Source organism: Canis lupus, chromosome 14, assembly GCF_011100685.1.
Source record: "Canis lupus familiaris isolate Mischka breed German Shepherd chromosome 14, alternate assembly UU_Cfam_GSD_1.0, whole genome shotgun sequence".
NCBI classification, from domain to species: Eukaryota; Metazoa; Chordata; class Mammalia; order Carnivora; family Canidae; genus Canis; species Canis lupus.
Window position 1 is genome coordinate 46,931,939 of NC_049235.1, and position 20,575 is coordinate 46,952,513.

At 33.8% G+C, this 20,575-nt stretch overlaps 1 protein-coding gene and 1 pseudogene across 2 annotated transcripts in view; both read right to left on the minus strand.

The window, feature by feature from the left end:
- Positions 1-20,575, minus strand: part of DPY19L2 (dpy-19 like 2) — a 94,209-nt gene that overhangs the window by 46,700 nt on the left and 26,934 nt on the right. For both annotated transcript variants that reach the window (XM_038557324.1, XM_038557323.1), the window contains exons 7-11: positions 18,906-18,963; positions 17,180-17,271; positions 15,890-15,989; positions 11,354-11,431; positions 10,665-10,751 (exon numbers count right to left, since the gene is read on the minus strand). In XM_038557324.1, the coding sequence (XP_038413252.1) occupies positions 10,665-10,751; positions 11,354-11,431; positions 15,890-15,989; positions 17,180-17,271; positions 18,906-18,963 (415 nt within the window). The remainder of the gene's footprint in view (positions 1-10,664; positions 10,752-11,353; positions 11,432-15,889; positions 15,990-17,179; positions 17,272-18,905; positions 18,964-20,575) is intronic.
- On the minus strand, positions 853-2,241 carry LOC609952 (annotated as a pseudogene).

Below are 20,575 nucleotides of genomic sequence, written 5' to 3' on the forward strand. Positions count from 1 at the left end.
CAAAAAGAATATTAAGAATAAACTCAAAGAAGTGAAAGACATAATACACTGAAAACTACAAAACATTCCTGAAAGAAACCAAAGACACAAATGGAAAGATAGTATTTGTCTTTCTCTTATTTTATACAACATCCTGCCTTCAAGGTCCATCCATATGGTTAAAAATGGTAGGAAAACCCTACATATTTAGCTTGAGCTACCATTTCCAGTGCCCTTCATTTTTGTAAAGCCAGAGTTACATTTAATATTTTATTCCTTCCATCTGAAGGACCTCCTTTAACATTTATTTTAATGAAAATCTACTAGTCATAAAGTCTTTATTTTGCCTTAATTTTTGTTTTTTGTTCTATTTAAAAATTTTTAAATTTAAATTCAATTAATTAACATATAATGTATTATTAGTTTCAGAGGTAGAGGTCAGTGATTCATCAGTCTTATATAACACCCAGTGCTCATTACATCATGTGCCCTCCTTAACGCCCATCATCCTGTTACCCCGTCCCTCCAACCTTTCTCTCCTCCACTGACCCTGTTTCTTTTTTTTTTTTTCTCATTAAACTTTTGTTTTAATGGGTCTCAAAATTCTGTGACAGATTTTTGGTCAAGTTGTTTCCATTAAAAAGCACTGATTTTAAAAACCAATAAAACTGCCACACACACACACACACACACACACACACACACACACAAAAAGTCCACAAAACATTCTTTCCTTCTGAAGGTTTTACGATGCATTGTTATCATTAACCAGTCTTTTACTATTAAACTTAAATGTCCAATTGACACAAACAGTTCTGAGACCGTTCTTCCACCACTGATTAAGACTGGGGTGGTAGATATTGGGGATAATATTCATTTAGCCTTCTGAGCTTTCTGGGCAGACGTGGTGACTTTGCCAGCTCCAGCTGCCTTCTTGTCCACTGCTTTGATGACACCCACAGCAACCGTCTGTCTCATGTCACGAACAGCAAAACGGCCCAGAGGAGGATAGTCAGAGAAGCTCTCAACACACATACGTTTGCCAGGAACCATATCAACAATGGCAGCATCCCCAGATTTCAAGAATTTAGGACCATCTTCCAGCTTTTTTCCAGAATGACGATCTATCTTTTCCTTCAGCTCAGCAAACTTGCAAGCAATGTGAGCTGTGTGACAGTCCAGCACAGGTGCATATCCAGCACTGATTTGGCCTGGATGGTTCAGGATAATCACATGAGCCATGAAGCCAGCTGCTTCCATTGGTGGGTCATTTTTGCTGTCACCAGCCACGTTGCCACAACGAACATCTTTGACAGATACGTTCTTGACATTGAAGTCCACACTGTCCCCAGGAAGAGCCTCACTCAAAGCTTCATGGTGCATTTCAACAGACTTTACTTCAGCTGTAACATTGACTGGAGCAAAGGTGACCACCATGCCAGGCTTAAGAACACCAGTCTCCACTCAACCCACTGGGACAGTACCAATACCACCAATTTTGTAGACGTCCTGGAGAGGCAGCTGCAAGGGCTTATCAGCTGGATGAGTTGGTGGCAGGATGCAATCCAGAGCTTCAAGCAGTGTGGTTCCGCTGGCATTCCCGTCTTTAGGGGTGACTTTCCATCCCTTGAACCAAGGCATGTTAGCACTTGGCTCCAGCATGTTGTCACCATTCCAACCAGAAATTGACACAAATGCTACTGTGTTGGGGTTGTAGCCAATTTTCTTAATGTAGGTGCTGACTTCCTTAACGATTTCCTCGTATCTCTTCTGGCTGTAGGGTGGTTCAGTGGAATCCATTTTGTTAACACCAACAATTAGTTGTTTTACACCCAGTGTGTAAGCCAGAAGGGCATGCTCACAGGTCTGCCCATTCTTGGAGATACCTGCTTCCAATTCACCAACACCAGCAGCAACAATCAGGACAGCACAGTCAGCCTGACATGTGCCTGTCATCATGTTTTTGATAAAGTCTCTGTGTCCTGGGGCATTAGTGATGGTCACATAGTACTTGCTGGTCTCGAATTTCCACAGGGAGATATCAATGGTGATACCATGTTCTCATTCAGCTTTCAGTTTATCCAAGACCCAGGCATACTTGAAGGAGCCTTTTCCCATCTCAGCAGCCTCCTTCTCAAATTTTTCGGTAGTTCTTTTGTCGATCCCACCACATTTGTAGATCAGATGGCCAGTAGTGGTTGACGTGCCCGAATCTACGTGTCCAATAACGACAATGTTGTTGTGAGTCTTTTCCTTTCCCATTTTGGTTTAGGTTTAGCGGTGGTTTTCACACCTGTGTTCTGATGGCAAACCCATTGCAAAAAAGCAGTTTGTTTACTATATTTAAGAGTTTCTCATGGTTTCTCTCTCTACCTGATTTCATATTGTTTTATTTTTTCCTCTTTTCCCTTATGATCCTCTGTTTCGTTTTTTAAATTCCACATATGAGTGAGATCATATAATTGTCTTCTCTCTGCTTGACTTCTTTCACTTAGCATAACATCCTCTCATCCTTAGCATAACATCCTCACCCACGTTGTTGCAAATGGCAAGAGCAAGATTTCATTTTTTTTGATAGCTGAGTAATAGCCCATTGTGTGTGGATATATATAGATATGATATATATATCATATTAATACATATCATATTGATATATCAATATATATCACATTTTCTTTATTCATCAATGGACAACCTCACTCTTTCTATAGTTTGGCTATGGTGGACATTGCTGTTAAGAACATTGGGGTACAGGTGCCTACTTGGTTTTTTGGGGGGCTTTCTGTTTTTTAAAGATTTTATTCATTTACACATGAGAAACACACACACACACAGAGAGGCAGAGACACAGGCAGAGGGAGAAGCAGGCTCCATGCAGGACTCAATCCCAGGACTCCAGGATCACACCCTGGGCCAAAGGCAGGCGCAAAACTGCTGAGCCACCCAGGGATCCCCAGCAGGTGCCTATTTGGATCACTACATTTGTATCTTTGGGGTAAATACCCAGTAGTGCAATTGCTGGCTCATAGGGTAACCCTATTTTCAAACTTGAGGACCTCCATACTGTTTTCCAGAGTGGCTGCACCAGCTTGCATTCCCACCAACAGTGGACAAGGTGTCTTTCTCTGCATCCTCACCAACATCTATTGCTTCCTGACTTGTTAATTTTAACCATTCTGCATCTCATTGTGGTTTTTTTTTTTTTTCTCATTGTGGTTTTGATTTGTATTTCCCTGATGCAGAGTGATGTTGAGCACGTTCATGTGTCTGTTGGCCATTTGTACGTCTACTTTGGGGAAATGTCTATGTTTTCTGCCCATTTCTTGATTGGATTATTTGCTCTTTGGATATTGAGTTTGATAAGTTCTTCATAGATGTTGGATACTAGCCCTTTATCTGATATGTCATTTGCAAATATCTTCTCCCATTCTGCAGGTTGCCTTTTAGTTTTGTTGACTGTTTCCTTTGCTGTGTAGAAACTTTTTATCCTGATAAAGTCTCAGTCGTTTATTTTTGCTTTTGTTTCTCTTGCCTTTGGAGACATGTCTAGCAAGAAGTCGCTGTGGCCGAGGTCAAAGACTCTGCTGCCTGTGTTCTCCTCTAGGATTTTGATGGATTCCTGTTTCAGATTTAGGTCATTCATCCATTTTGAGTCTATCTTTGTGTATGAGATGAGTAATTGGTCCAGTTTCATTCTTCTGCATGTGGCTGTTCAATTTTCCCAACACCATTTCTTGAAGAGACTATCTTATTCCCTATTGAATATTCTTTCCTTCCTTGTTGAACATGAGTTGACCATAGAGTTGAGGGTCTATTTCTGGGTTCTCTATTCTGTTCTATTGATCTATATGTCTATTTTTGTGCCAGTACCATACTGTCTTGATGATTACAGCGCTGTAGTAGAGTTTGAAGACCAGAATTGTGATGCCATCAGTTTTGGTTTTCGTTTTCAACATTCCTTTGTCTGTTTGGGGTCTTTTCTGGTTCCAAACAAATTTTAGGATTTTTTGTTCAACTCTGTGAAATAAGTTGATGCTATTCTGATAAGTGTTGCATTGAATATTTAGATTTTTCTAGGTAGCTTAGACATTTTAGCAATATTTCTTCTTCCAATCAATGAGCATGGAATGCTTTTCCATTTCTTTGTGTCTTACTCAATTTCTTTCACACATGTTCTAGAGTTTTCTGAGTACAGATCCTATGGTTCGGTTTATTCCTATGTATCTTATGCTTTGGGGTGCAATTGTAAATGGGATGGACTCCTTAATTTCTCTTTCTTCTGTCTTATTGTCAGTATATAGAAATGCAACTTATTTCTGTGCACTGATTTTATATCCTGCCACTTTGCTGAATTCCTGTATGAGTTTTAGCAATTTTCGGGTGGAGTCTTTTGGGGTTTCCATAAAGAGATGACATGACCTGAGTCATCTGCAAAGAGTGAGAGTTTGACTACTTCTTTGCCAATTCAGATCCCTTTTTTCTCTTTTTGTTGTCTGTTGCTGAGGCTAGGATTTCTAGTACTATGTTGAATAGCGGTGGTGATACTGGACATCCTTGCTGTGTTCCTGACCATAGGGGGACAGCTCTCAGTTCTTTCCCATTGAGATTGCTATTTGCTATGGGCTTCTTATAGATGGCTTTATGATATTGAGGTATGTTCCCTCTATTCCTACACTGTCAAGAGTTTTAATCAAGAAAGGATGCTGCAGTATTCTTTTTCAAATGTTTGGTAGATTTCTCCTAGGAAGCCATCCAGCCCTGGACTTTTGTTTGTTGGGAGATTTTTGATGACTGCTTCAATTTCCTTGCTGGTTATGGGTCTGTTCAGGTTTTCTATTTATTCCTGTTTCAGTTTTGGTTATTTTGTAGGTTTCTAGGAATGCATCCATTTCTTCCAGATTGCTTAATTTGTTGGCATACAGTTGCTCATGATATGTTCTTATAATTCCTTTGGTGTTGTGATTGCTCCTCTTTCATGATTTTATTTATTTAAATCCTTTCTCTCTTCTTTTTGATAAGTCTGGTCAGAGGGTTATCAATCTTATTAATTCTTTCAAAGAACCAGCTCTTGGTTTCATTGATTTGTTCTTTTGGTTTCTATTTCATTGATTTCTGTTCTAATCTTTATTATCTTTTCTTCTGCTGGGTTTAGGCTTTATCTGCGATTCTTTTTTCCAGCTCCTTTAGGTGTAAGGTTAGGTTATGCATTTGAGACCTTTCTTGTTTCTTGAGAAAGGCTTGTTTTGCTATACACTTCCCTCTTAGGACCTGCCTTTGCTGCATTCCAAAGGTTTTGAACAGTTGTGCTTTCATCTTCATTTGTTTCCATGATTTTAAACAATTCTTCTTAAATTTCCTGGTTGACCCATTCATTCTTTAGTAGGATGCTCTTGAGCCTCCATGCATTTGAGTTCTCTTCAAATTTCCTCTTGTGATTGAGTTCCAGTTTCAAAGTATTGTGGTCCAAAACAAAAAAACAACAAAAAACAAACAAACGAACAAACAAAACCACAAAGTATTGTGGTCCAAAAATATGCAGGGAATGATCCCAATCTTTTAGTACCAGTTAAGACCTGATTTGTAACCCAGTATGTGATCTATTCTGGAGAATGTTCTATGTGCATTCAAGAAAAATGTGTATTCTGTTGCTTTAGGATGGAATGTTCTGAATATACCTGTGAAGTCCTTCTGATCCAGTGTGTCATTCAAAGCCCTTGTTTCCTTGTTGATCTGCTTACATGATCTGTCCATTGTAGTGAGTGGGTGTTAAAGTCCCCTTCTAGGAGAAGAAATGTGTGGGAAATATCAGAAAGGGAGACAGAACGTAAAGACTACTAACTCTGGGAAATGAACTAGGGGTGGTAGAAGGGGAGGAGGGCGGGGGGTGGGAGTGAATGGGTGACGGGCACTGGGGGTTATTCTGTATGTTAGTAAATTGAACACCAATAAAAAATAAATTAAAAATAAATAAATAAATAAAGTCCCCTTCTATTACTATATTATTATCCACGTGTTTCTTTAATGTTATTAATTGGCTTGTATAATTGGCTGCTCCCATGTTAGGGGCATAAATATTTACAACTGTTAGATTTTATTTCTGAATAGACCTTTTAATTATGATATAGAGTCCTTCTTCATCTCTTATTACTGTCTTTGGTTTAAAGTCTAATTTGTCTGATAGAAGGATTGCCACCCCAGCTTTCTTTTGATGTCTATTCACATGATAAATGGTTTTCCACCCCCTCACTTTAAATCTAGGATCTGTATGGGTCTAAGATGAGTATCTTGCTGACAGCATATTGATGGGTCTTGCTTTTTTATCCAATCTGATACCCTGTGTCTTTCGATTGGGGCATTCAGCCCATTTACATTCAGAGTAACTATTCAAAGATATGAATTTAGTGCCATTGTATTACTTGTAATGTCACTGTTTCTGTATATTGTCTCTGTTCCTTTCTGGTCTATGTTACTTTTGGGTTCTCTCTTTGCCTAAAGGATTCCTTTTAATATTTCTTGTAGGGCTGGTTTGGTGATCACAAATTCTTTTAGTTTCCTTTTATCTCTCCTTCTATTTTGAATGACTTCCTTGCTGGAGAAAGTATTCTTGGCTGCATATTTTTCTCATTTAACACCTGAATATATCATGCCAGTTATTTCTGGCCTGTCAGGTCCCTGTGGAGAGATCTGATGACAGTCTAATGTTCCTACCCCTGTAGGTTACAGACATCTTGTCTAGAGCTGCTTTCAGCAAATTTTCTCTTTATCTCTGAGATTTGCAGGTTTCACTATTTTATGTTGGTGTGTTGACCTATTTTTATTGATTTTGAAGAGGGTTTTCTGTGTTTCCTGGTCTTGGATGTCTGTTTCCTTCCCCAGATTAGAGAAGCTCTCTGCTATAATTTGCTCCAATATACATTCTGCTCCACCCCCCCCCCCCCCGCAAACTCCTTCCTTTTCTTCTGGGATCCCAATTATTCTAATATAGTTTCGCTTTATCAACTTTTAAAATCTTTTTAAATTTTCATTTTATAGTTACATTCTATCCTTTCATTGTATTTAATTTTATTTTTCTATGTATATAAGCTATTTTTTCTTTACAATTCAGGGATGCAGTTTCTTCTAACAGACCAAAATACATCCAGAATCTAGTGTATGGCTCTGTTCTCTTCATCTGTCTGATCATATTTGCTTTTTTTCTTTTTTTACTTCTTTTTTTTTGTGTGTTTCTTTCTGTTTCATTTAAGTCTTTTTTAAGTTTCATCTTTACAGTTACATTCTATCCTTTCAATGTATTTGATTTTATTTCTGTATATATGTTTTTCTTTCTTTACAATTTTGAGATGTAGTTTTTCTAATAAACTGACCAAAATACACTCAAAATATAGTATATTGTTCTATTCTGTTCACCTGTCTATATTCCTTCTTTGTCTTTTAATTTTCATTTTTTACAGTTACATTCTATCCTTTCATTGTATTTAATTTTTTTACATATGAAAGCTTTCTTTTCTACAATTTTGGGATCTAGTTTTCTAACAGGCCAACCAAAATATATACAAGATCCAGTGTATTGCTCTATTCTGTTCACCTGTCTAATTATATTCTCTTTTTTTGTTCTTGGTTTGGAATTTCTTCTGATTTGCTTAGTGTACATTTCTCTGGGGTCACGTTGCCATTTTAGCATTTTGTTCTCTCATTCATCTATTCTTCTCTGGAGAGAATGACAAGATGGAAAAACTCACCTCAAAAAAAGATAATAAGAGTCAGTACTGACTGCCAAGGACCTAATCAGTATAGATATAAATAAGATGTCAGAACTGGAGTTCAGAATAATGATTATAAAGATACTAGTTGGGCTTGAAAAAAACATAGAAGACACAAGAGAATCCCTTTCTAGGGGAATAAAATAAATAAATAAATAAATAAATAAATAAATAAATAAATAAATAAATAAATAAATAAATAAAATAACTAAAATCTAATTGATTCAAAATCAAAAAGGCTATTAATGAGATGTGATCATAAATGGAAGCTCTAAGTACTAGGATCAATGAGACAGAAGAAAGAATTAGTGATATGGAAGATAAAATGATGGAGAATACAGAAGCTGAGAAAGAGATAAACAACTACTGGATCATGAGGGGGAATTTGAGAGGTAAGTGATACCATATTGCCTTCATTTTTGAAATTTTGAAAGATATGTCGCTGGATACAGAATTGTAGATTTACTATAGTTTTTTTATTTAAAAAAGATGTTGTTCGACTGTTTTATTGCTTGCATTTTTTCTTATGAAAAATGTGCTGACATCCTTACCTTTTTTTTATATTTAATATGTCTTACTTCACTGACTGTTCTTAAGATTTTCCTTTTATCACAAATTTTGAGCCACTTGATTATATGTGTCTTATTACAGCTTCCTCTCAGTTTCTTATACTGGGATTCAATAAAATTCTTCCTATCTCATTTGATCATTTTCATCATATTTAGAAAACTTTTGGCCATTATTTCTTCAAATATTTTTCTACTTCCTCCCAACTTCCCTCATTTAGACATATGCTTTATTTTCCTAGATAAATTATAAGTGAACAACTGATATATAACCATTTTGAAATCCCTATTGAATTAACGGATCTGGTACTAAGCACTGATGGCTGCCACCATAAAAAGAGAGGCACCAAATATTAAGTGCCTCCTGATGAAATACTATAGACTTGTAAAAGGGATCAAACATGAACCTACCCAAGTTTTAGATACAATTATTAATGTACAGTTGACTCTTGAACAACATGGGTTTTAACCACATAGATCAACTTATATACAGATTTCTTTTGACAAATACAGTACTGTAAATGCATTTTCTCTTCCTTATGATTTCCTTAATAACATTCTCTTTCCTCTAGAGCTTACTTTAAGAATAAAGTATATAATACATAAAGCCTATAACATATAAAATACATATTAATCAACTGTGTTATCAGCAAGGCTTCCAGTCAACATTACTTATAAGTAGTCAAGTTTGGAGGGAATAAAAAATTATATGTGGATTTTCAATTGCACGGGGGTTTAATGCCCCTATCCCCTGCACTGTTTGAAGATCAATAGTATTATAAATAAAAAAAGGCAAAGGAAGACATAAAGCTACATCATGGGGATTCAAAGAGCAAAATCTAGAGCACAGAACCTTCCACATGTTCAATGACCTGAACTCTTAACAAATTTCTTAGAAATAAAACCAGGAATATACATGGGAAATCTGTAGATAAAAATGAAAACAGATGAAACTACAAAGGACAGTTAGGAGAAATTAACGTAGTTAAGATAATTATTCCTGCTTTAGACCAGTGCAAGGGAGTTATAATTAGGGCAGGGCACATAAAAGGCTTCTAGAATGGTTAGAAAAGTTCTAATTTGACTTGACGGTAGTTTAAAAATGTTAAATAACAGTTCATTAATTAGTACCTATTAATACTGGTCAATACAGAAGTATATAAAACATTTGTTTTATGCAGTTTTCTATATCTGTGCTATATATTAAAATAAACTGTTTTCACAAAAAGAGGTAGATGATTGCAAGTCCCCTACTTTGTAATGCTAATAAAGTTTGATCAAATGTTGAAAATGGTTTTTGGGAGAGTGAAAAGGGAGGGATTACTTACTATGAGGCCAAACACAAAAAGCTTGGGGAGCAAAATGTTAAAATATGGGACAATCTCAAGAATTAATCAATGTACCATATATGGAAAAGTGCCATATTTTGGTATTACTATGGTTTATATCATTTCTGATCATTGTGGAAGGAGAATACCCCAGAAACATTTCAGTGGAGAAAAACACTCTATGTTCTGGCTCATGAATATTAGAAGTGCGACTATAAACAATAAAACAATTATATTGAACTACAATTATATTGAACTATATATATATAGTTATATATATATAACTACAATAACTATATATATATAACTACAATTATATTGAACTATATTTGGATATATATTCTAAATATATATCCAAATGAGTGTTATTCTATGAATGTAAGTCACATAAGGAGACTATACATTATTCTAATCATGTTGCCATTGCTCAAAACATTTTGAAACTCCTCTTTCTAAATTGTCTTTAGAGATAATTTAGTTGGCCAAGAAAATCAATCTAATTATTGTCCCACCATATTTTGATCAAGATTTGTATTACCCAAGATCTAATTACCCATCTTGTTTACAAGACTTTGGTCATTTCCAAAAATTAAATCCAATCTTGAAAGATGAATATTTGCCACCAATGAAGATCTTCAAAAGAATGCACCACAGTCTGTGAAGGCATTTGAGAGGAGTTCCAAAAATGTTTTGGGCAATGGCAGTGTCATTGCAATAACTATTTAGTGTACTAAATTGATGTAGAACAAAATAACTAATTTTTATAATAAATTATGGCATATTTTAAAAGTAAGTCTTATTACCTTATGATTGTTTTTAAAAATATTTACTTGGGCATTACCTTAAAGAGAGAAACTTTGTATTGTGTTCATTTTTCAAGGATGAGACAGAGAAAAAGTATTATTTGGGAAAAGGTTTTCACATGCACAATAATCAGGGAAGGGCACTGTTTATTCTCCGAAACTTATACTACATGTATAAACCTACTATTTGAGAGTTAAAAAAAAATCATGAGCTTAGCAAACACTTACCAATGTCATTAGCAAAGATGAAGAATAATAAGAAGATAAATACATTGGATTTCCAAACATCAACACAAAACAAAGGAGAACTGAAACCTGCAAATTGAAGAAAGGAAACATCTGTTTTATTGTTATTAGAAATATAGTACAATGCATACTTTGTTAACAGTCACATTCATTTCTAATACAAACTTTATATGTATAAATAAGATTAATAATGGTCAAATGATAATAGAATTTCAACACACTAATATGTTCTAAGTATTTTCAACACCATAAAATATATACAGAATTTATCTTTTTCTCTACCTAAAACTTGATATAAAGAAAATAGAAAAGATACATTTTTGATTAAAAAATGGAGTGATATAATAAGAAAGACTTAGTCATAAGTCTTTTCTAATCTTTTCATAATTTTCTAATTTTATTTTTACAATGTCATATTAATCCAAAGTGCTAAAAGGCTGTTTCAAAAGTAGTGACAATAATTATAAGTAAAACATTAAAAATTTTTTTAAGTTTCACAGAACATAAAACATCTGAATATTACAAATATATAACAATATAATCATTCCTGGATAATATCAACATCATATATATTAATGAAATATTACTTGCAAAGAGGTATCCCACAAAACAGTTCTGTTTTATAAATTCTGAGATTTTAATATTTGACTTATAAATATTAAAAATGTTACCATGTTCATATAAATGATCTTCTGAAATTTGTTTGGCTCAATGTACCCCACAACATACATGGGAAATAATGAAGCTATCTGAAATAAAAATAATTAAAAAGCAAACATGAAAAAAGTGAAAAACAAATACTTCACTACTCATAAGAAAAGTAAACATTAAGAGTAGAGTTTATTTCCAATAATTATAGTCAAAATAATCTGAACCAACCTTATCATTAAGAACTAGAATACTTGGAAAAATATTTCAAAACCTGCATGAAAGCACAGATTACAAACAAATCTAAAAAGAATTAGGAAGGTAAAAACATAGAAGAGATGAAAATCTACAGTGATGAATAAGATATTTTAGGTTGCTTTTATCCCAGAGACATCTACCAATTCCAATAGCAGATTCTAATAGAGGCAATTGAGAGATTTCGATTGACCCAGTACTTAGGGCACATCAAGAATGAGATCTCTCTGCTAAGTCCCCGAGCTTTGGTTTTGGCTATATAATATGAGAGAAACAGAAATCAAGGAGCCCTCAGGAAGACTGAAGCCCACCTTTGAATTAGCTCATTCTCTCATTGCAGAAGGGTGACTCAAGATTGCTAGCGCCTTTATCTGTCTACTGGAAGCACAGCAAAGGAAATGATTGACAGATTAAACAGGCAATCTGTAGAATGGCAGAAAATATTTGCAGAATATGTATCTGATAAGAGGTTAATATCCCAAGTATGTAAAGAACTCATAATACTCTAGGAAAAGATAAGTAACTTTATTAAAAAATAGGCAAAGGACTTGCACAGGTATTTATCCAAAGAAGATATGCAAATAGCTAATAGATACACAAAAAATATTCAGTGTCACTAATTATCAGTGAAATACAAATTAAAACCACAATGATATGCTATTTCACATCCATTAGGATGATTATTATCAAAAAACAGGCAACAAGTATTAAGGGAACCCTTTCACACAGTTCTGTATGCAAAATTGTACAGCCACTATGGAAAACAATATGAAGGTTTCTCAAAAAATTAAAAATAAAACTATCATATAATCCAGCAATCACATTTCTAGGCATTTATTTTTTAAGAAATGAAAAGAGAATCTTGAAGAGATATTAGCACTCTTATATTTACTGTGGCACTATTTATATATCCAAGATGTAGAAATAACCTAAATGATGATCAATATATAAATGGATTAAAAACTGAGTCAAATACCTACAATGGTATATCATTAGCCTTTAAAAAGAGGGAAATCCTGTAATATGGAAAATATGAATGAGGCATTCGGCTAAATGAAATAAGTTGGTCATAGGACAAAAACTACATGATTCTATTTACATGAGGTATTTAGAATAGTCAAACTCATAGAAGCAAAGAATAGAATAGTGATAGCCAGGGGCTGGGTGGAGGGGAGGAAATGGGAAGTTGCTAATTATTGCATATAAAATTTCAGTTATGCAGTATCAACAAACTCTAGAAGTCTGCTGCACAACACTGTGCCTATAGATAACAATATTGTACTCTATCTGCACTTACAAATCTATGAAGGAGGGGATGTCTCATGTTAAGTGTTCTTACCACACACATACACATTTTAAGGCACATTACATAAAAATAAAAAGAATATTTAACAATTGTGCACATCATAATACTGCCTCAAAATATTTAAAGAATTTACAGAACTAAAAGTAGACATAGACTAATCAACTGTTAAAGTGAAAGATTTTAGCACATTCTTCCTCTAGTAACTGAAATAAATGAAGAAAAGTAGTAGATATCTAAAAGTGTAAATATCACAATTAATAGACTTTGCCTAATTAACACATGTAGAGCTATATATATAACAAATATAAAATATTCAATCTTTTAAAATGCATCAAGAATAGAAAATATCTTATACAAATCTAATGAAACATTTGTAAGATCTCTAAAAATCTATATAACATTGACGGAACAAGAACTAAATAAATGGATATATATATTATGTTCTGGGGTCAGAAAACACAAAAATTTTTAAATGTCAAAAGAATTTTTTTTACTGAAATGAAACTTTTCTTCAAAATGAAAAGGAAAGGAATATGTATGGAACCACCCGAGATTTCATCTAAACTTGGGAGGTGGGGAAGAAACTAGTCTAGAACACAGGTTTCAAGATGCATTAGGAGAAAAAAAATGCAATTGCTTTCTGCTTGTCTCCTGCTGAGTCCAGGAGAATAGTTGCAGTTGTTAAAAGGAAGTTCATAAATTCACCTTGTGAGGAAAATTAATCTTGATGCTAATTATGAAAAATGTGTCATATAGGTACTTATATAGGAAAGCAATTAGATAACAGGGTATACCCAATTATAGTTTCATAAAATGTACAGAAATATTCTTCAAATGCACATTTATTAATGCTGCATGAAAGCTGAAGGCCTTTTGCAAGGAAGTAAGATAATATAGCCAAGTGTGTAATCTTCAATAGAGAAGAGTTCAAAGGCCTCAGAGATGCAACAAAATAAACTGGAAAATACAAGAGCTTTGCAATTGGACAGACTTGATTTCAATTTAATCTCTGAGCCTTTGTGTCTTTATCTGTAATAACCATCTGACTGGACTCATTGAGGATTAAGTGAAATAAACTCTATAACACTGAAGTCTAGCATATATTAGTCTTTCTTTCTTTCCTCTCATAGACCAATATTGTTAGAATATCCAAGTCTAGACCACCTTTCTTATGTATTACAAATAAGCTTTGGCTAAGAGAAACACTTAAAGGGTGAAAATTCTGCTCAGTTGCTGAAATGTTATTTGAGTTGCTGGTTGAAAGGAGAGCCCCTTCATTTAGATACATGCAACAGAGTCAACATTCTGCTGTGAAACTGTAGAAAAATGACTTCTCTTTCTGCCTCCAGATGAAAGTTTCATCATGATCCTGCAGATATTGGCCTCAAGATGAGTAGGTCTGAGGGTGAGTCAAAATTTGTTTCCAGGAAACAAAAGAGTTTTAAATCAGTTCAAGTCCTCGGGACAATTTTGTTCCTGAAATCAGAGATGAGTGCATTGTGCACTGAAAACATAAAATTGAAATTGAACATAAAACCTTTGATTCCCTATTACTTATTTTATACACATAGAATTTAACATAGATGGACCTTGAAAGGATTATGCTAAGTGAGGTAAGTCAGACAGAGAAAGACGAATACTATGATATCACATGTGGAATCTAAAAAAGCCCAACTTGTAGAAACGAAGAGTAGAATGGTGGTTACGAGGGACTGACAGGTGGGGGAATAAGAAAGATACTGGACAGAGGGTCCAATTCACAACTAGAGATCTACTTAAGTTCTAGAGGTCTAACACACAGCATAGTGATTATAGTCAATGCTGTATTATAGACTTCAAAGTTCTCAGAGGCTAAATGTTAAATGCTCTCACCACATAAAAGAAATAGCAATTATGTGACCTAATAGATATGTGTAACACTGAGGCGGTAATCATACTGAAATACAATAGTGTATTAAATCAATACCATTGTACACCTTAAACTTACAAAATGTTACTTGTCAATTATATCTCATCAATGAAAGGAAAAAGAAAACTAAAAGTCTAGAACATCTTTTGAATGGAGAGAAAATCAATAAGGAATATCAAAATTACCCAAACAGCTACTTAAACAGTCTCATCAGCACCAGGGGATTAATAAATGTGCTTGCAAGGAAGTGATGCACATTAGAAATCTATGCTGGCAGGCGTAAATAAGGGAAACCACAGACTTTGTTTACCAACCTGGAAAGGCCAACTATAAGGAAGTAGAGCATAGAAAACACTTTAAAATGCAGCGCCAATTAAGTTGAGGTTATAATTTCATTTTTGTTGATCATCAGCACAAGCCTTCTTGGCACAATTTCTCGCTACCAACATAGAACGTTATTATCATTAGTATGGTTAGTTAGGTGGAAAGGAGTTCTAATGTAAAATTTGGGTATCATGAAATTTTATCAAAATTGACCTTTTACCCTCTACTTCCCCAGCTCAGCTTCTTGCCATTAGTTACTTAGTTGTTTGGGGAAAGAGAAAATGGCCTCAAATTCACTCAAGTAATGTCATGCATGATTGAAGCTCTTGAGAAATGGTGTCCAGAAAGATTCTGCTCTTTGAACAAAAGAGGCTACATTAGAAGCAGATGACCTTTACCATGAAGAGAAGGATTGGCCCTTACCATGTTGTGTAGCTTGGCATCCAAAATGATTCCTAAGATAAAAGGAAAATCTACGGGCAAATTTATAGAGATCATCTTAAATACAAACAAGAAAAGTTGTGAATTAAAGTAATAGTTTGAAAAAGTCTTTTGCAGTTAAGATCTGCCTAACTAAACAAATATATTAATAGAATGTAGAATTACATAATTTTTTTGAAAAAAAATCATACATGTATGTTAACTTTATAATTATCCCACATTTTGAAAATCTATTAGGGCAGAAACATAATGACATCATACAACTTCTATAAAAACAACCAAGTTGTCTTGCATTCAACTTAAATTAGTTTAAAATCATCTTACCTGTGTAAAAAGTATAAACTGAGCAAACTGCCAGGGAAGCATAAAAGCAACATTGGAAAGACAGAGTGCAATAAAATGCCTTCTATTATTGTTGGAGGTCCTTAATAGAGAGAATTAATATCAATAAGTTTTTACTGTAAAAGTAGCCTATCACTAAACAGAAAAGCTAACTTGAAAAATGTTGAAATCTAAAGACCCCTTACTTTTGGTGTAAGATAACAAAATACAGTTAAAATTTAAAAGGCCATTAAAGAACTGAAAATATCTGGGTCATAAAAATGCTTAGCATAAAACAATCTCAATTACAGCTTTAAATATTGCATCTAGTTTGTCAGTAAATAAAATATATTAAGCATAAATGTCTATTTTCCTTTCACATATGCATGTATTAGAAATTTGATACTCCAGCAACGTGGTCCGAAAATAGAGTGTGAACTAAGCCTGCCCATCTCAAGATACTTAGCCTCTACAAGCAGCAGCAGTTTTACATACCACCACCTTTGTATCTCAAAAAGCAATGAAGAAAAGTGTTAAGTGTTGCTGAAATATTAAGTCAACTACCATGAGAACATTTTAAAGAAAAAAATTAAAACAATGACTGAAAAAGAACTCTAGAATGCAGTTATAAACTGCTGCATACTGAAGTTTAAACTATCCAGTCTACAATTAAAAGATGTATTGGTAACCCAACAGCTTTTACCACACAGTTTCAGTATCTCTTAGAATATGAAAAAAGAAATGTAAACATTTAGTGTAAATAATAAAACTGTAGCTGTTCTTTTTTATAAAAGTTGTACTGGATTTTGATAAATCCTTATATTATGGTAGATAAATTTTCAAAAGAAAAATTTTAAATGTTCATATTGTTTAGTGATATCACAAAATATACTAAGTTCTCAGTTCTTTTATATTTACCAAACAACAGTGCCTTTTGGCTAAGTTGTGGAGTATACAGCATACTCGTACTCAAGGCTACAGTCCTAAATGTTGTAGTTAACGCATTTCATTCCATGAAACCCCTGACTGGTCAGATTAAAATCACTTCCAAAAATTGGAAAATAAAGCATCTTGCTAGGAATTTAGATTACCTAAAAGCTGTAGTCTAGACTCTTAAGTGGAAAGCAGTTGTTTACACAGTAATTTTATTTTCTTAACTGGATACTCTTATTTTTAAAGTAACTAAATATAAAGGGAAAACTAAATTTGATGATTATAACTTAATAGGGTGGAGTATATTTTAAGAAACTTAACTTATAATCTATTTATATTTGTTTTATAAAGAAAAATTACCTGAGAATCAAAGTTAAAATGCACATCTGAAGTACAAGAAACGGATATGAAAAACTTTCCCGGAGAGGTGGTGTCCACATTACACGGGTAGCCTGAAGTCAATAAAATGCTCACTTCACTTTATGTTCCATCGCAATAAATATTATTAATCTAAAAATCATGAGTATGCTGGTTTTAATAATTTTAATACTAGGCTCATTAATTTCCAAATGCCTGGGATAGCTTCTCAGTTTTTGGAGCTCTCTTAATGGGCATAGGCATTAGGTAGAGAGCCATTATATAGCAAGTTCAGAAGCAAGTGATAAATATATCATGCCAAACATAAGAAAATCTAAAGGACAAACAAGGTAGCAGGTATAGAAGTGGTGAGGATTTTGGAACTGACAAACCAGATCCACATTCCAGCTCTGAAGTGATGACCCTGGCATCCCAGGGCTTTGGCATGTATGTATGCACAGAAAAAAACCTAACCAAATGTCAGCTAGGGCATTCACAAACACCAAGAGAGTTTATACATAACAAGTTGTCGCTACAAGTAATTATGATTGTCTCTGAATTTGTGAAACACACCTTTAAAAGAGTCAACCGTAAATTTCTAAAAACACCTGGAAATATTTGGAATCAATAATGTGATACATAAATGGAAGCACTGACACTTTTGTATAGATTTTTAAACTATTTCTAAGATGTGAGTATAAAGTTTCACATCAAGAATTCTAAAATTCTAGAAAGAATTGAAACTCTCATAAACTATTACCTCTCTTCCAAAAAAAGCAAAACTGAAGTTTAGGAGATGAATTATGGTATGTATAAGAAAGTCAATTAATCTAGCATACTCAAAAAAAGTTTTGTCTATACATAAATAGATTGGTAAACAACAGTACATTTAAGTTTATATATTTATGTATAATTTTCATGACTCCTTTGTCTGATTTTCTAAAATTCACCAATTGTTCTTTCCTAGTAGTAATGGATAAAAACTTCAACCCTGTGTAACTGGTGCCCCAACATATTACATATTTTGTTTCCCAAAGCTAGCAGTCATATTCTCTCACTTTTCACTGCCACCTCTCAGCATGGAACAGAATCTGGCACAGGTTACACACGCAGTATATTGCTGAATGAGTCTATCATATTCTAAATAAGTTTCTATGAGCTCTTTGTAGGTGGACTATATCCCATTGGACTGAGTTAGTAAATTTCTACTTTGAGTTCAGCATTTTGTGCAATTGAAAAGGCAACATGATGAAAGAGAAGCAAGGTGTTTGAGCCAGACAGATGGAGAATGGGAAGCCCAGTTTCCCTAGGTACTAAATGTGGAATCTTGCATAAGCAACTTAACCACTCTAAATTTCAATTTCTTATCTTCTACTGTGAGGATAATAACCACCTTCCAAAAACGTGTGGTAGGAGTAAATGAGATAATGTCTATATAAAGAGTCTGAACTCAGCAAGTACAGTATTTCCTCTTTCAACAAAATAGAGAATTTGCTTTTTCTACAAAATATAGGGACACTAAAAATCAGACAAGATATTTCACATCATAAATTCTAATTATGTAAAAATGTGGATTAGCATGATTAAAATATGAACTTACAACACAAGGTTCTTTAAAATATTGTGAGGTCCTAAGTAACATGCAATTATATATTGTTTTGATGAATATATTTCCTTGTTCCTATATAGCCCCTCCTATTTCTTAAAAATTATTTTCTAGAAAACAAACCTCTCCATGGTTGAAAAAGTAGCATAATACTGTAATTAGACCTCCAAGTTGAGTCCCACTGTTAAAAAAAGAGTATACATTCATAATTCATAAAAATATAGTGAGCTTTTCACAAATTATCTTAGAATTTAGTCATATTTAAAATGCGATAGTACTAAACTACATAGAATAATGCAAAAAATTTCCAAAGTATGCGTGTAGTTAATGTTTTTAATCTTGAATGTACAAGCATATAGGGTATCAATATAAAGTAATTTGAATTTTATAATTTGTTGTATTTAAAGTACTTTCTAAATAAAATACATAATAACTGAACGTAAAAATTTTTAACAGGCAGGCCGCACTTCAAAGTCTATATTGATTTCTTTGAATTTTCTGGAAGCCAGTTTTTTTTTTTTTCTTAATTGGATTTCAGTGACTGAGAGACAAAGACAAGAGCCCAGCAGTTTCACTTACAAGTGACTTTGACGTGTCTGAACTATTATAATCATTCTTTGGTTGAGTCCCAAAGAAACAACAATGCAGAATACAAAACTCAGATTCTGAATGGTTGATAATCACCAAAGATTAAGTACCATTTCTTAAAGTTGCCTTGTTTTTTTTTATGTTGTCATCACTGTAGCCACAGCTTCACACTTAGAAGACAATAAATATCACATGAATGATTGAAGAACAGAAGGAATGAGCTCAAAACAAGGAAAGCTAATGGGAAGTGATTTACCATTAACAGATTTTCACTGAGGGAAATTCAAAGGATGCCTTTGAAAAGAAAGAAATTGCACAGAGGAAGGTGTGAGAAGCAGAACAACTGCAGCCTACAGAAAGTTAGGATCATGTGGACATAAATCTAAGCAAGATCTGGTAACATAAGCAGCAATTATAGTGCCTTCCTGCTGTGGAGGGGTAATGGACGCACTAACCTATGATAATAATTATAACATGTGAGGGGCTGTTTTGAAGCAAAGTGTCCTAAAATTCCTTGTATTAATCAGATAGAAGGAGAAAGATATCAATTTTGGACTTGATAAAGTCAGATATGCATGTCAACATTTTATCATTAACCACCAGAAGAATATAAATAAAATAGCTAACTTCTAAGCTAGCATCAACAGGGGAGAGTAGCCAGGCTAAGAAATAAAATTTATCCCCAATTCCTATTTCTTTTGTTTCTCATATGCCATCGTTTCCAGTCTCCTCACAGTGTTGGTGACACTTTTATAGGCAACTTTTATTGTATCTGCATATCCTTCTCAAAGTCTGGAGCCTAAGAATGTATTTGATATTCCAGAACTGTGTAACCAATTTAGAGAAGACTATCACCTTTTTTTTGGGGGGGGGGGAGGCTCTCCCAGTGAAAAGTATCAATTTAAAAAACATTCTTAGTCTTGTATAACATTTTCCATATTTAAAAACAGCATAATATGAGCTAATGTCAAAAACAGAACATTTTAAAGCCTGCCAACATAATCTAAAAATAATCCTTTTCCTTCAAAATACTGATGAGTTTATGTTCTCCTAGAAGCCATACATTAAAAAGTACATAAAATTGTCTTGTTTCTAGAACAATTATAAAGTGAACATACTTGTAACTACTATATATCATTGAAATAGAAAATTGATCACATCCTGAGTCCCCACTTGACACCCCTTCAGACAGCCACTAATGTGAT